Here is a 16,114-nt window from a genome sequence, read left to right on the forward strand (position 1 = left end):
CGGGAGAGGCGGGAACAGCCCGGCCGGGGGCGTGTGACAGGGATACCCCGCCGACGGAGCGAGGCGGGCGGACCGGGTGCTGCGCGCACTCTGTGCTACCTACTGTTCATTTCGTCTCCCTCTCATCCTTCTTGTAATTTGTATTTTGTGTGTGCTTTATCATGCGCGCCACGTGTCAGGACAGCAGAGCCTGCGTATGGTTTATAAATAACTACACGTATCCTGGGGACACACGCTGGCTCAGAGGTGTTAGCACTGGTAGGGCAGCCCTGCGGCCTCTCCTGGCCACATTTAAGGATCTGGAGCATTAAATAACATTAAGAATTAACAGATGCCAAAGGAGTCGCATTCGTTTTTCCGTGGGAAGGAGGTCAGCACCGGCGACGTGGGTGTCGGACCACGTAGAGAAGCAGATTCCCAGGAGAAGGACAGAGGTGTGACGATCCAACGGGGGGGGGGGGGGGAGGGAAAGGGATTTGTCTTGTGGATTATATTTTCTTTTATTTTAATATCTAGGCTTGATAACTATAATCTTGTACTCACTGATCTCCCTGTTATGTTGAGTTGAGAGATTCGGCTTATCCTGATTTCGGTAAGCTTTTCATTAGAATCAGGCCAGCTCAGCACTGAACTCATGTTTCGTATTTTATGTGCTAATTTTTGGGCAGCTTTTTTTCTAGATGGCTAAGATTTTGCTCATGACCAGTGTGCACTCCACAGGCCACCTTCCTTATGCATCTCCATAATCCCATTCTGCAGCTTCTCCAGTTATCCCTTCCTGCAGTAACCAAAACTGAGGTTTACTGTGAAGTTTTAGCCCTGATGATTGACAGGAAAACAATCTAAAGTGACCTGGCAGCTAAACGTGAACTTTCCTAGAAGAGAAAGAAAAGAGGTAGATGTGGATCAGGCTTTTTCACCTGAGCAGTTGAATGCTGGCACCCAGCAATAAACACATTGCTGAACTGCTGACAAACCCTGAGAGCCTGAGATTGCTTACAAAATCTTGGGATTGCTGAGAGAGATTTATTGAAAGAAGCCTGCTTTTATTTTTACATTCTGTCTCACTTTAAATTTCTTAGCTGTATGGCTTCCATTTTTGAAACTCCTTAGGAGGTGTTATTGGTATTATTTTTAAGCTTAATCTCTTTGAGACTGGCTTTTGCTTACTTTATCTGCACTGCTTTATCTTCATAGCATTGCTGTCTGTTCTCACGAGATGAATACCTCAGTTTTCCAGTGATACTGCTTCTGCAGAAGAATTTAACTAAAGCCCTGTTTTTTTCTTGCTTTAGACTTGAGGATCCATGCAAAATCTCTGGTAGTCTATATATGTTGCTCAGCATAGTTTGAGAGTGAATGTACATTACTAAGACTTACAGAGCATTTGATTCTGACATAAAAACAAAATGCTTTTCAGATGCTGTGTTTGTAAACTGAACATACGTTCCTGTAATGTCATTGAGAAGAATCAAGCAGTTTGTTAGTGTGGATTTGGGAAGTCATCCTAAATCAACATTATGTAACTATTTTAGGGAGGGAAAGAAAGAAAAATTGTCCTTTTTAGCTTTTTAGCCTTAAGATTTTAAGGAAAATTTTAAGTACACAAAATGTAATTACTCATCTTGAAATTTATCCAGGAAGCTAGAATTAACCACCTTCCTCTCACAAAAAAATATAACAATAGGATCATATGCCAATCATGAGTTTCAGTTTAAAAGTGAGAGAGCATGATTGAAAAGCCATTGTTTAATGTGTGCCGCTGCTTATTATTCTCAGGTCTCTTTTGTAGTAATTGTGTTGCCATTTTCTGCTCACTCCATGCCCTCTTTTGGACCCAAAGGCAACACAAGTGTTTTTTGACTGACTTGCACATTCTGCTGGGGCATTCGGGGAGCTCTGTCACTGCTCGTGGGTTCATGTGCAACAGCACCAACATGGTGCAATTTGGGCCAAGTTGCCCAGTATGGGCAAATATCCATGAAATTCTACCTTAAAAACAGCGATCTTTTTAAGTTATAGAAATACCTGTTCTATAATTCAGTTGTTAAACTGTTCAGAATTTGCATTTCTGTCCATTTCCCCATAGAAAAACTAGCCCTAATCCTCGGTTTTGTCTTCAAATGTCAGTAAAAGTATCAGCTCTACTAATGTGCTATATGGAAACTCCAGTTTGCATATTTCAACAGGTGAAAAATACGACCCAGCAAAGACATGGTTATAACACATTCAGATCTCTGTAGGTATGCAAAAGTCTGTGCCTAATTCATCAAAATAATCCTGTACTTCACAGATAGCCCATAATCTAAGTACATGTAATGTCATAGGGGGTGGGCAGCCCGTGTACCCGGAGCGGTAAGGCAGTTTCCCCTCTGGAGCACAAGCTCCCTTGCCTTGGAGCCTGCCTGTGGCTTGTAGCTGGCAGACATGGCTGTGCAGCACAGCCTTTTAAGGGAGAACTATCTATTCGGGTTTTGTCTTCTTCACTAATAGGGTGTTGCAGACAGTGACACGCTCACTAACTGGGATTTCCACTCCTCTTTCCAGTGCCTGATGAGGAAAATCCTCCTGCTCTCACCATGTACTGCCATTTCAGCTCCAGATACTATTTTCTGTGCATAATAACTTTCACAGTCTGTGGGAACCTTGTCAGCACAGCGTGAATTTGTCCACCTTTAATCAGCGCGCAGGCAGGAGAAAGGCTTTCCACCCCTCTCCGTGGGTTGGTGTGCTGCCTCTCGGGAATGGTTTGCTCTCTTCCCGGGTCAGCCAGCACTGCATCAGGTTGTTTGGGAAGTCAGCGGGGCTGCCGGGTACTAGGATAAAGTTCTTTAAAAGGCATCATTGCAGGAAAAGTAAGTACTGCATTATGTTTGTGTTGCACAGAGGCTGTGGGACCAGTTGTACACTGGGTAACCTTTTAAGAATAACTTACTGTGTTCCAACGTTGCTTCTGAATTTTAGCTGAATCACTTTTACTTTCTTCATTGCTGTAGAATTATGGGTGGACTTAAAAAGTCTTCAGATATTTGTCTTTTTCAGCAGCCTTTCCTCTCACTTGAGCAAAACTCCTCCAAAAATTATCGAGCTGATTTGTTGTTTTTCTTTTACAGCTGACAGTGCACCCAAGAACCACAGTTACAACCAGTCATTGATTTGTTTCCTGCTTGAGTACCATAAAACGTTTTTCAAGAAATGGAAGGAGATAAAGGGCAGAGTGCTAAAGCTACCAGTGCAGTGGGTGACCTGAGGAGAAGCTGGCAGACCTGGGCAGAGGATCACATTGAGTATCAGAAAAAGAACCCGTTCAGCAGTGACGACAGGCTTGCATCTAAACCTGCGCACACTCACCGAGGAGATCCTACCTATGGGAGACCCCCTGAAGGGTCTCGGACAGAGCAGAGAGGGAAAGATGCTCACTCACACGTGGGCAAGGAAGTAGAAGAGCTGTGCTTGATCATTAGAAGCACTGGACAGGTGGGAGAAGATGGACACGTGAGTGTGACATTCGGGCAGCTGTTTGAAACATATGTGACTATTTCCAACAAAGTAGTAGGAATCTTGTTAAGAGCCAGAAAACACGGTCTGGTTCATTTTGAAGGTGAAATGCTTTGGCAAGGAAAAGATGATGATGTGATCATCACTTTGCTACAATAAGGCTTTGTCATGGAATGAATTTTGCTGCATGGTTCCATTTGGACAAATATACCTAGATACCACCTTGAAAGGTTTTCATTACAGAATTTCAACTCAGCTACCTACTGGGACATGAGCAGGAGAGAAAGTTGGTGAGAAGGATAAAGCATATTATTGTAAAAATGTAGAGATTTGGACAGAAATCACAAATGATGAGCTGATCCATCACGCTGCCATTGGATTGTCCTTATCATCTACTGTTATGTATATCACAGTTCTTCAAATGACTCTGCTGGCTGACTGCTTTTAGGTTACTGAAAGGATAAATAACTAGCTTCCTACCATACAACACTGATCCTTGCAGGTTGTGAAATACTTGCTGCATGGGGGATTGAGATTTGTAAAATGTGGAATTGAAAATTTTTGTGGGCATTCATATACTTCTTCAGACAAAGAGCTTGGATATATTTAGGTTTAATTTCACACTGTTAAACTGAATAAATGGAAGCTATTTTCATGAAGGAGAAAAAAATTCCCAAACTTAGTAAAATACCACAGCAAGGATATGTGATGGTTCCTAAATTAGTTGCACCTTGCATGTATTTTGGAGAGCTCCACTAGTCCTGGTATTTAATAGCCTATTCTTATAATCATATTTTCTCCAAACCTTCTGTGTCCTATGTTCTTTTTCTTCTGTATCTCACACCATTTTTACCTCTTCTGTTCTTCCAATGTTGTGTCATACCCTAGAAGGTCACAAAGCTCTGCAGTTTTTTTGGTGAATTCAGCTATACCCCTTCATAGGAAGTAAGGTGCCACAACATAAAGATGTGAAAGACAACAGAAATTCTGTACTGGGGCACCTGTACATTCATAAGGAAAAAAAAGGCTCTTCTTTCACAAAAATGAGGCAATGTTTTTTACGAGAGGAGAGATCCTGTAGTGCCAAATGCATAAATAAAAATATAGCAGTGCTGTCCCATACCTCGTTTACCAAAGGCAAAGCTGTGCTTTCAGAGCAGAGTTGTGAGCTCTCCAAACTTTTTAAAAGAAAAAAAAAGGATTGATTATATAAAATAGTTGTAATAGTGCTATTAAAAATAATCAGGAGCTGTATTTACAATAGTTCCCATCAGTAAAGCTGTAAAATTAGAAATCTAAAGTTCTGGTTTTTATCAGTGCAAATAAAAGCTTTTGTGTGGTGTTAACTACACTACTTGATGGGTCTTTAAAGATACTCTCTTGCATCAAAAGGATATTAAAATTTAATATAAATTAAGAACTTGATAAAAGTGATGTTACTTTATGCTACTTATATAAAAAAACCTTTATTGCAAAAAGCCTAAAAGAATGTTTTTTTGTTTTGACGTTTCCATCCAATTGGGATTTGCATCAAAATAAGCCTTTTGACTGAGCAAATAAGAATACAGATTTCATTATCACTCTGCCTCCTTTTTTTTTCTAGTGAGAAGACAATGAAAATAGGAAAAAAGGAAGAAATTAATGTGCTGAAATAAGTATATCTGGGGAACAAGGGAGTCAGATGTAGGTAAAAAATGGATGGGGGAACAAAGGGTGGGTTTTAATCACCACATAATTTTACCATGTTGGAAACTGGGGAATATGTGCTGCATCAGGCATTGCTGGTGTGTGTCCACTTAATTTTCAAACCCGCCATTTCTTCCAAATAAATCTATGTCTTGCAGCTGAAAATAAGGCATGTCATTTGTGATCTTAAGACATTTAAAATGATTTGATTTTTTTGGAAAAGCATTTTTTGCCAAAGTGATGTGAGCACACCTCAGGAGATTTCAGCTCCCATTAGATGAAGTCTTTACATACATTTGGATTTCAAAACAAATCGAGCTTTTTATAAATCAGCTATGGAATGACTTTTGTTTAAATCTGTCAGTTCTGAAATTCAGTCAGGTCTGCTGTAGTGTTAGTTCATCGCTTGCGGGAAGCAGCATCAGGTGCTTCAAATGTCACCCGCCAACTAATGGCGTTGTAATTATCAGGAAATGTAATACATTGCTAGAAATTGTACAAATAATCCATGGCAAGACACACAGTTGAGGCAGCGTGTAGTCTGAGCACCCCAAGATGCAACTCCAGCTTATATAAACTTAGTAGTTCTTAAGGCTGGCTCAAATAGTTAAATATGAGCAATCTAAGTTCTCACTGTAACTACTGTAAGCAGTTAGTGGCAGATGCTTATGCAGCCTCTGATGCATTTTCTCCTGCTGCTGGTTGGTTTAAATACCCCTTGAGTATATCTTTAAGCACACCTCTGATCAAAAGAGATGGAAACAGAACAGGCCTTTAATGACATGGTCTTACCTACTTTGTAAGCAACTAAAAAAACCTTGCTCTATCATTTTATTTTGAATAAAACTAAGGATTAGTATAGAAAAAATATTATTTATAGAGGGGTGGTGTTTTTTTAAACCATTATAGGGCCACATTTCCTGCCTGCCAGCTTTAGATGAGCATTCTAGAAAGAGTGACTGAAATCCTTCTATGTGCCCACACAATGATTATAAACACTGAGCTGCCAAACTGGGTCAGCATCCAGGTTGACAAATCTGATCTCGTGCTTCCACTAATAGCCAGTATTCTGAAAAAAACAGCTAAAAGATAAGTAATACAATTGGTCAGCTTGCCCACTCCACTACAGAATAAAAAATTACTCCTGAAGGCTGTATAGTCATGAATGCATCATATCTAATGGGCATGATTCAGTTTAGCTACTAGTTTACAAGTTTTATAAAATTCTGTTTCCTCATCTGTGATGTGATTAATTAGCATCTACAGATGAAATGGGAATGTAAACACACTTTTTTTTTCCAGCAGACTCCCATTAGAGTAAATGAAACAGAATTTATTGAATTATTTTTGCAAAAAATTGTAGCACGTGGAGAGCAGTAAACTCCAACACTCTAAAAGGTGTTCTTGCCCTACTCTAGGTAACTTACAGCTCTTGAAATCTCTCCTAAACTTCACTTCTTTGCAGCAGGCTCCCTCAGTGGTCTTTTCTCTTCTTTCCCTTGAAGGCTGTGAACTCTCCATCTGTTTTGGACTGTACATCATATAGGGATTATCTGTGGTTTGTCTTGTCAAACACTGAAGGCATTTTCACCATTTCAATAAATATTGCACATCAGTTTGAAATGACGGTTTTTAAGCAGCATTTTATTGTTTCCAAGTTTGTCAATTTTCAAATACTGTTTTCACTGATTTTCTCCCATTTTTATGCTTTTATTTACAGCTCTCACTTTAAAAGACTTTGGAATAGTTTGGGGGGCTATTACTACTTTAAGCACGTTGAAAATGCTGTCCATAGTCAAAACACAAACTTTTTTTTCATTCTTAATTTAACAGCATTGTATGTGTATCTGTTTCATGCTTTCAGAGGAAGCTTTTAGTAGTTCAGCATAACTTTTTGGGTTCACATTAGGTTGGGAGTTTATGTAAAACAATTGAGCAAAACAGTACAAATAAAGCTTTGTCATTTCTAAACATGAGGTCAAAAAAGCAGCTTTTCTCAGGACTGCTAATACTGGATCAAAGAACAGAGCTGGGGCAGTGGCTAAACATCTTTCCTTTGCTTCTCCAGGCTCTTGGAGAGTAAGAGCTACTGTGTTCACTCTGCTTATTGACCTTTGCTCCTTGGAAAGCTCTACAGATGATTTTTTAAGTTTTAAAATAACTAAAATCTTCTATGGAAGATGGTGACATAGTCAATGGGATTTGCCCACTGCCTGTTCCAGAGGACAGCCAGTAGTTCAGAACTGTATTCAAAGTATTAGGATAGGCTTTTCACAAAATATTTCTTTCCTAATTAAAAAAATTATCTGCAGAGTCCAAGAGTGCTTGTCAATGTAGAAGGAAAATGAACACAGTTCTGTGCTGAAAAATGCTAACAAGATGCTGAGCATTCCTCAGTAATTAATGTTCCTCTGTTTAACACTTCGTTGTTTGAGCTGTTTTGAGGTCTGTCTACTGCTATCAGGGATAAGTGAGATTCTCCATCTCACTCATCAGCAAAACTCTGGAAGCTAGAATTATATCCAGATTTTTATCTTTGCAGTCTTATCATCATTTGTGCAATCCTTCTCAAAAGTTAAGATATAAAACTTGTCCTTTTTGCTTTTGTGTACATTTGCCAGCGTACTGAGTCTGGCTGGGACAGAGGTGACTTTCTTCAGAGCAGCCCATGTTTTGGGTTTGACTGGAACAGTGTTGGTAACACAGCAGTGTTCTGGCGATTGCTGAGCAGTGCGTGCACAGCATCAAGGCCTTCTCTTTTTTCTGCTCTGCCCTCTCCAGGGGGCAAAAAGCTTGTAGGGGGCACAACCTGCACACCTGACACCGACTGGCCAGCAGGGATATTCTGTGTCATATAATGTCTGCTCAGCAATAAAAGCTGAGGAGAGGGCTTTTTTTTTTTTGGCGGGGAGGTGGGGGGATTGCTACTGCCCTACTTGTGGGAGGTCATGGGAGGATTACCTTTGCATTGCACACCTTGGCTTTCTTCTTCCAGTTTCCTTCACATATTAAACTGCTTTTATCTCAATCCATGAGTTTTCTCATTTTGCTTTTTCTGTTCTCCCATCCTGCTGGGGTCAAGGGTGAAGAGTGAGGCTATCTAGGGTCAACCCCCCCAGTCAACTATTCCATTACACTGGAAGATCATTCCACGATTAGCATTTATTCTGTTTATTAATCCTTTTTGACAACAGTTCATGTTGGTACTTTAAATATTACATGTCACAGTTAAGTACAGTTACATAAATTAATTACAAATCAGAACACATGCACAGTATTAACTCTTGAAAGACCTTAATGTCTGGGTATTTCCCAAAGCTAGAAGCCAGCTCAAACCTCCTCATCTATTGCACAGAAGTTCAGTGTCTTTAAGTCACACTTTTCCTACCAAATGTTAGAAACTAAAACCCTAAAGGGCTGCAAATTACATGTAAGTGCCCACTAATAAGAATAACAAGACATTAGGAAGAAGATCTTACAAATAGAGAGGCGTAAACTCTTCCAGGTAGAAAATGCTGTTCTTCAGACTGCTGGGAACTCCCTTAAGTACTGTAAGAATATTACAATACATCGTATCACCAAGGCAACAGGTGCTGGATGCGTGGAAAACACAGAATATTATATTCAGGGAAGCTTGCAGGTGGAACAGACATCATCACCTCAGCTGCATCTAAATGCATCAGGTAAGGACACTTCGTTAGTTTGACACCAAGACACGCTCTGTGAACAAAGAAAATCCACTCCATGTTTTCTAGAGTTTTAACTTTCCAAACAGTCTGCCTTATTATGGTATTGAAAAACAAAGTGCTGGCATTCCCAATTAGAGTCATACAGCAATGGCAAATGTTCAGCAGGTTCCTTAAGCAACTCAACAATTGAGTTTTCCAGTTTTGGGCTGAGTCCCTGCTATCCCAGATTCAAATCACATTGCTCTTATGTAAGCCTGCCACACACTTACTGCACTAAAGACCTGTTTCTACTATGACTTCACTTTGAATCCAAATTCAGCCAAGGCATTAGTAATCTCCAAGGAACTTCCAGCGAGAAAAATATCAGAAAATTTGGATTTTTGTATCTACTGCCATGCAGAAGAGCAATGTATTAAATCCATTCCTCTGAACTCTTCGCTTTTTTTGTAAACATACGATAACTACTTTCAAACATTGTGCATATTAGAGGGAAAAAAACCCGTTTAAGTCCAACATACAACCACTTACACATAAACTACATTCAATGTTATACAGCATTATCACATCTTGGGCACATATTGTATTGACATTTACTATGTCATTGTGATGCAAACAAATCAGGTAACGTTGAAGTGTTTTAGCACCAGAAAGTCAGTAATGGACTTTCAGCAATACTAATAACTAGGCTTATATAACTACCATATCATACAAATGTAGATGGAAACTTAAATGTCTTAATGTTACCTGCAATTCCAGAACAATGCAGCCCGAAAACAAAAGCTTGATTCCACAAGAAATACTCCCTCTGGCACCATGTACATGCTGTTAGTTGTAACTTGTTGCCTTAGCTGCAGTACATTCCATGACTATACCCTGCCTTTCATTAGGAAAAGTTCTTTGTGTGCAAGTGTGTGTGCGTATATTATGCATGTATATACACAAATATAAAATTATAATTTAAATACACTGAGCTATTGCGAGGGAAGTATACAGACTGAAGTATCCAAAGGAGAATAAGGTTGGCAGTTACAAAACCTTTGTGCCTTTCCTCATAAGGAACTAAAGCTTTTTTTATCCTGGAATATTATTGGCAACATCAAACTGTGCAACCTTAAATCAGAGCTCAAAGACAAACTGGCTAATGACACAAGTTTTCAGCTGGTAGCATTTTCACTTTGCAGTCTCTCAATCAGCTGTTCGGCCTAGGAGAGAGAGAAAGCAATGTTTTAACTACACCGTGGGCCTTCAGTTTACTGAAAATTCCATTTTAAAAACAGTGACGCTGACAGAGCATTTACTTTGCACTTTTACAGACAGAGCATACAACAGAAGCAGAATACAACAATTGCTTTCAACAGCAGACTCTCACAGTTTCTATCACACTCCCACACGGTGATCAGAAGAGTTAACATAACCTGTGGAAGTCAGAGGATGCTGGAGCAAATAAATGGCAGATCTATTAAAGCACTGTGAATTTAAAGACCTCAGAAGAAAGCAGTGCTCATAACAACCAAGTGGTGAGACCTGGGATTTGTTGTGAGACGCTCCAGAGCAGAGTGTTGTGAGCTCTCATCACCCAGCAAGCTGCACACCAGCTGCATACGACACTGAGAGGTTGGGGGTGTCCACGTATGTGGTTCCTGTCACGAGATACACATCATCCTTTGGTCCTGTCACTACACTCATATGTGCTTTTCTCATCATATCCCATCTAGGGCAGAACTGGGACAGCTGTGTTTTGTACACTAACAGCACCAGCTCACCAAGCCCTCAGAAAGGCTCAGGGCAGGAGGAAGTCTGGCAACAACCAAGCCAAATTGAGCCCACGGGCACTTCTGAAACAGATGAGTTTACTGTCAGTCTTTCCTTTTTTTGACAGTCCTACTGAATTAAACTTTTAATTTGAGCTAGTGCTTGAGGTTTTATTGAGGTCTCCAAAGGAACTACATTAAAAGGTGAAAAGTTTAAGTTTGGCGTATTTTAAATACACACAGTAAAAATGCAATCAGCTACTTAGGGTAGGAACTTAACAGGACTTCAGTAGTTACTGTGGGTTTTTACAGTAAATGAAGCTACATAAAAGATGGAGCAACTGAAAATGAATTTATCTGAATCCTGATTTGCATTCTGAGATAAGTACTACATTCAAGACACTATAATTAAAAAAAACAAAATCAAACCAAACCCAGCACCAACCCAGGAACATTTTTCAACTTGACAAAGGGGCAGAATACCTTTTAAAGTGCATTCATATTGAATAACCAGACTTCATACAGATCTCCCTGAACTAATCCAAGATAATAAGCAGTAAAACTACACAACTATACTTATTTTAGGGCCAAATATTTGTAAGATCCTCAACAACACAGCAGACACATCTGCTTTTTTTAAGCTGAGATCTTCAGCGAGGTACCACTGTGAAGAAGCCAAGTTTCTTCTCTTTTGTAAGAGGCTGTCTATATTCTTTAGATGAGACAGACATTTTTCAGCAACTTTAATTTGGGGCTGTGTAATTATACCAGGATGCTGCAGCTACATCACAAGGATAGGTGCTTTGCTGTATCAAAGCAGTGAGAGTGAGCTTTAGATCCCAAGAGAGAGATTTTCAAAGTGCTTTAGTCAGTGCCAGTTCAGTTTCACTGCTTATCTCTACTGGCATAAATCAGCAAAAACTAACACAAATCAGTACAAACAATATTTTTGTAAAGCAGACACTTGTTTTAGTCTAAAGACGACAAGATGAACTGATAAATGCAATCATTAGGTGGATATGTTTTCACCTACACTGGATGAACCAGAATATGTACAAAACAGTCCATCGCATTTGAATATAACCTTTAAATTAATCTTTTAAATTAAACCCCAAATATTTACAAAGTGTCCACAGAAGCATATCACAGAACCTGAGCTTCACATAAAATCCAGAAGTACTGTACTGTTTGCTGTTATTAGCACTCCATTCCCTGTAATTGGTAAAAACCTTAATGTTTATGCTATTATGTTTTTCTCAAGTAGTTCATGCAAAATATACATGATTAAGAATTATAGTAACAACAAAAATCATTGGTCAAAGTTCAAAGGTCAGAAAGACATCACATTTTCAGCTTGCAACTGAAAACCTATCAAAAAGCTCATGTGCATTACACTCACCGTTATAAACCAGTAGGAATTGATTCTGTAATACAGCCTGGATAAGAATCCTAGCTGACTGGCTGGGGCCAGGACATGAAGATGCAAGTGGGATATTGAGCAGAATGGAGGCCAGTGAAAACCCATTCTTTAGAAAAGGAAAAGAAGTAAAAGATATTAGTGATGTTAATTCAGGAAGAAGTGGAACACTGCAGGTTATTTAACATGATAATGGAATTCACAACTCATCCCATTTTTCTTGTACATAAAGGCAAGAACAAAAATATGCCCTTTCATTATATCACAAAAAAAACTTTTCAAAAACCCATTAACCTCATCCCTCACATCTCTGTATTTAAGACACATTTATTTTAAAAAAGAAACAAGAACAAGTATTTAAATGTATCCTATCAAGTTTTCAGCTCGAAAACCAACTATCAATTTTAATCATGAAGGCCCATCTCCTTATTTCTCTATACTGTTTAAATTATGTTACGGTTTACTTCAGCCATCAAATGCACTGCCTTAAACTACAGGGTCCAGCACTGAAAGAAATGAATGCAGCTATGACTGAAACACAATGCAGTGCCCTTGAATAGGACAAAGTTATACTTCTCTTCTAGCATCTAGGATTTAGAGCATACTCTCAGCATATAAAGAGAAAGCAGCCTTTTAGGTAAGTTGTTTGAAGTGCCCTCCCTATTCCAAGATATGGTTGTTAAAGAATCTCAGAGCTGGAATGCAATCTGTGCTGGAATTCTATCAGAGAAAAAGTTTATATTCAGTGCCAGCAGATTCTACTTGAGAAGTCATGCAATGAGTGAACGTAGACCCAATTTCTTCAATAAATCATACTGCAGTTTTTGCCACCATCTCTGAAATAACATTTTAAAGTTAAGTAAAAGTAAAAAACATGCTCAGTAGACAGAAGGTTTCCATTACATACCTTACATCATTCAAGTCACTAAAATTATTTTTCTGGAGGACAGATTTTCCAACTTCCATCATTCTCTTCACTGTTAAACACAAATAAATTTGATTTAAAAAACGTATTCTTCAGAATATTAACTTCAACAGACTAATAACATTGAGATTACCAACAAGGGTTTTTCAAAATATAAACACTGTAACTACTCCTAATCAAAGAAAGACAACCAAGAGTGTGTGTGTGCAATGACTGACTGGAAAATTGACACTGTTACCAATTTCCACATTAGTGATGCTTTTAATTGTGGTAGTATTCTAAAGACTTTGGCCAAAGCCATGCTATCATCACATCCTTATCAAAAAAACACAACAAATACTGATTGGTCAGAATGATGACGTTTACACTAATTCCAGTGTTGTGCCTCTATACAGGTATGGGACTTTGATCTCCAGGTAGGTCCTGTGCAGCCTGGTGTAAATTTCAGAGACAGTACACAAATTAAAATAAAATTCCTAGTCCTACTTATTACTAGGACAAAATTCCATTACTCTATCACTAAAAAATGCAGCAACTCTAATACAAAAACTCAATGTAAAAGTCAAAGGGAATTGTCTTCAATCCAAACACATACAAAAGGTTTTTTTCTGGAGAAAATCACCCTATGTTTAGAAGAGAAATACCACTAGTGATGCAAGATTTGCAAAATACCACTGTAACTATTTTCTTGCATCACCTGTAAATTTCCCTAAGATGGAATCTCTTCATGCATGTACGGCTGTAGTTTCCTCTGTTACTCAACACATTTAGCTAGGCATATCTTGTGAAACAAATTCCAGGACAGTGTTTTCCTAAGGAAAAAAGAAGCCTGGCAACAATAAATCATAGCTTCAACATTTTAGAATTTTATTTTTTCAAAATTTTTTAAAGTTTATTGGAACAGCATTTCCCCTTTTCATCTATCACTCCCTTTTTTCTGAAAAATGTAGCGCTTATTTCGAAGTGTACATTTTATAAAATTCTTCTGTTAAGTTTTTCATATAATTTAAAATTGCATATATATTTAAGAAAACGCAATGAAACAACACATAAATGCTTTAATAATAAAGCTGCGGTTCCAACAAAGTACAGAGGCATCTGTACTCCACGCAAGCATAAGAGATTTCATGCACTAGTGCAGCGTTTTTACAGAATTGCAAAAAAAATGTGCCATTCCAGAACAGCACATGGAAGTTCCCAGAAAGCGTTAAGTCCCTACCTACACTCACATCAACTATTTCCGTGTTTACAAATAGTATTCAAAGGTGTAATTTACTTCAGAACGCACTATTTAAGGCTGTGAAAAATTACTTTCCCTTAGCTTAAACACACACTTAGATCCTTACCGAGAGGTATGTGCTCTGTCTTCAATGTTTTGCAGTTTCCCATGTGCTTCACAGGCACCACCAGGTAGTGGTGGGGGGCACCAGGTTTCCTATCTCTAAAGCAAACAAGGTCTTCATACTACAAAAAAGGATGTAAACATATTAAATTGATTAGGATGAGGATATTGGCGAAGAGTCGGCAAGAAAGTCCATCCTTCCCATATCAACAACAATACCAAACTAAAAAATCTAAAAATATCTAATGTCACAGCTGAAGTAACTAGCAAAAAACCTTGAGATTTTTGGAGCCAGCCAAAAAGCACGATGTTTTGACCTCCTGCAGTCAGGATTCCTCGGTGCCAGCTTCACGGCTGCTGTGCCAACATTTACGGAAGGCACAGTGTTTTCCATCCGATCGATGTTTCACCCCCATGTCCAAGTGTAGGAGCTGACGACCCTCAGGGCTGCCGCGCACCCGCCCCGCCTCTGTGCGCGACCCGTTCGCCAGGCGGCCGCCCGGCACCGCCCGAGGGAAGGCAGGAGGGAGGTGGGAAGGATGGAAGGATGGAGGCCGCGCTGGCACCGGTGCCCCTCACCCACCTCGCAGGGGAGCAGCGCCGTGCCCGGCTCCTCCCGGCGGGCGATCCTGCAGAACACGCACTTCCCGTCGTAGCCACCGCTGCCATTCCCGGCTTCGCTCCCCTGGGCGGCGGCGGCGGCCGCACCCGCGGCCTCCCCCTCGGCCATGGCCGCGCTCCCGTTCCCGTTCCTCTCCCGCCGCCTCCCGCGGCCGCGCCTGCGCCCCGCCCGCCGAGGGAGGAGCGCCGGTACCCCCGGAGTCACTGGGAACAGGGGCTGCTCTTCCAGGGGGCACGATCCTGAGCTTCCTCGGAGCTCTGCGTCTGGCCTCTAGCCGCACGCCGAGTGACACCTCCGCAGCATCGGCAGAAACGCATGAAGTCTGCTCACCGTGAAGTTTTCACTGGGAAAAAAAAAAAAAAAAAAAAGGTACAGACTGGGAGTAAAATCAAGTGATTGCATTCTGAGGTCATTAAAGCCGAACTGCCAGGAATAAAAAATAAAAGAAATCAAATCCACAGTAAAAGGGGCAGATAGAAAGTGCTTATGACAATGGATCTGTCTCCACTTACTCATCTGAAAGTTTTGTCCAGCAATTCCTTGATCAATACAAAACATGAAAAGTTTTAAGAGAAATTTAGGCATTTTGCCCCTATATTTCAAGATTTATACTAAGCTTACTTACATTTCTATATACACAAAAATAATCTTAAAATATCAACTCAGCTCTGTTGCAGTCAGTTCAGGGTCACTAGTATAATTCCAGAGATTTTTCCAATTGAGTCTACATTTTTTCTTCTACACCCCTACCAAAGAGGGCTAAAGTCTGATGTTAGTTCTAACTGCATAAACTGACAGCCCTGAAATTGTTGCCTGCTCACGACAGCTACACTAATTCACAGTCAAAGCGAGATATTTCATAGAATGGTTTGGGTTGGAAGGGACTTTAAAGCTCATCTAGTTCCACATCCCCTCCCCCCAACCCCTGCCATGGGCAGGGGCACCTTCGACTAGACCAGACTGCTCCAAACCCCATCCAACCTGGCCTTGAGCACTTCCAGGGACAGGGCATCCATGGCGTCTCTGGGCAAGCTTTGCCAGTGCCTCACCACCCTCATCCTATCAACTGCTTCCAAAGCTAACAGAGGTATTTGTAAGTGGTAGTTATCTTTCAATTTCTAAAAATGTTTTCTTAATAACTTGTATTTTAAATTGTTTGCACTGCTGCAGAATCAACTGACCAT

The 16,114-nt window shown here is 40.0% G+C and overlaps 1 protein-coding gene and 1 long non-coding RNA gene across 3 annotated transcripts; one reads left to right on the forward strand and one right to left on the reverse strand.

Moving 5' to 3' along the window:
* The first annotated feature begins 33 nt into the window (after positions 1 to 33).
* On the forward strand, positions 34 to 8,212 carry LOC116784413. 2 transcript variants are annotated; one of them, XR_004356063.1, is made up of 3 exons: positions 34 to 434; positions 2,548 to 2,855; positions 3,114 to 8,212. It is a non-coding gene; the product is annotated as an uncharacterized LOC116784413 (long non-coding RNA). The 2 variants fall into 2 exon arrangements; XR_004356062.1 differs by lacking the exon at positions 34 to 434 and having other exon boundaries at positions 1,346 to 2,855.
* A 115-nt stretch (positions 8,213 to 8,327) lies between these two features.
* On the reverse strand, positions 8,328 to 15,082 carry HINT3 (histidine triad nucleotide binding protein 3). The gene is made up of 5 exons (XM_032683002.1): positions 14,892 to 15,082; positions 14,313 to 14,430; positions 12,949 to 13,018; positions 12,024 to 12,150; positions 8,328 to 10,075 (listed from the first exon to the last, which is right to left on the reverse strand). The coding sequence occupies exons 1-5, from the start codon at positions 15,036 to 15,038 to the stop codon at positions 10,028 to 10,030; spliced, it is 510 nt and encodes a 169-aa protein (XP_032538893.1). The 5' UTR covers positions 15,039 to 15,082; the 3' UTR covers positions 8,328 to 10,027.
* Between the last annotated feature and the right edge of the window lie 1,032 nt (positions 15,083 to 16,114).

Source organism: Chiroxiphia lanceolata, chromosome 3 (genome assembly GCF_009829145.1).
Source record: "Chiroxiphia lanceolata isolate bChiLan1 chromosome 3, bChiLan1.pri, whole genome shotgun sequence".
NCBI classification, from domain to species: domain Eukaryota; kingdom Metazoa; phylum Chordata; class Aves; order Passeriformes; family Pipridae; genus Chiroxiphia; species Chiroxiphia lanceolata.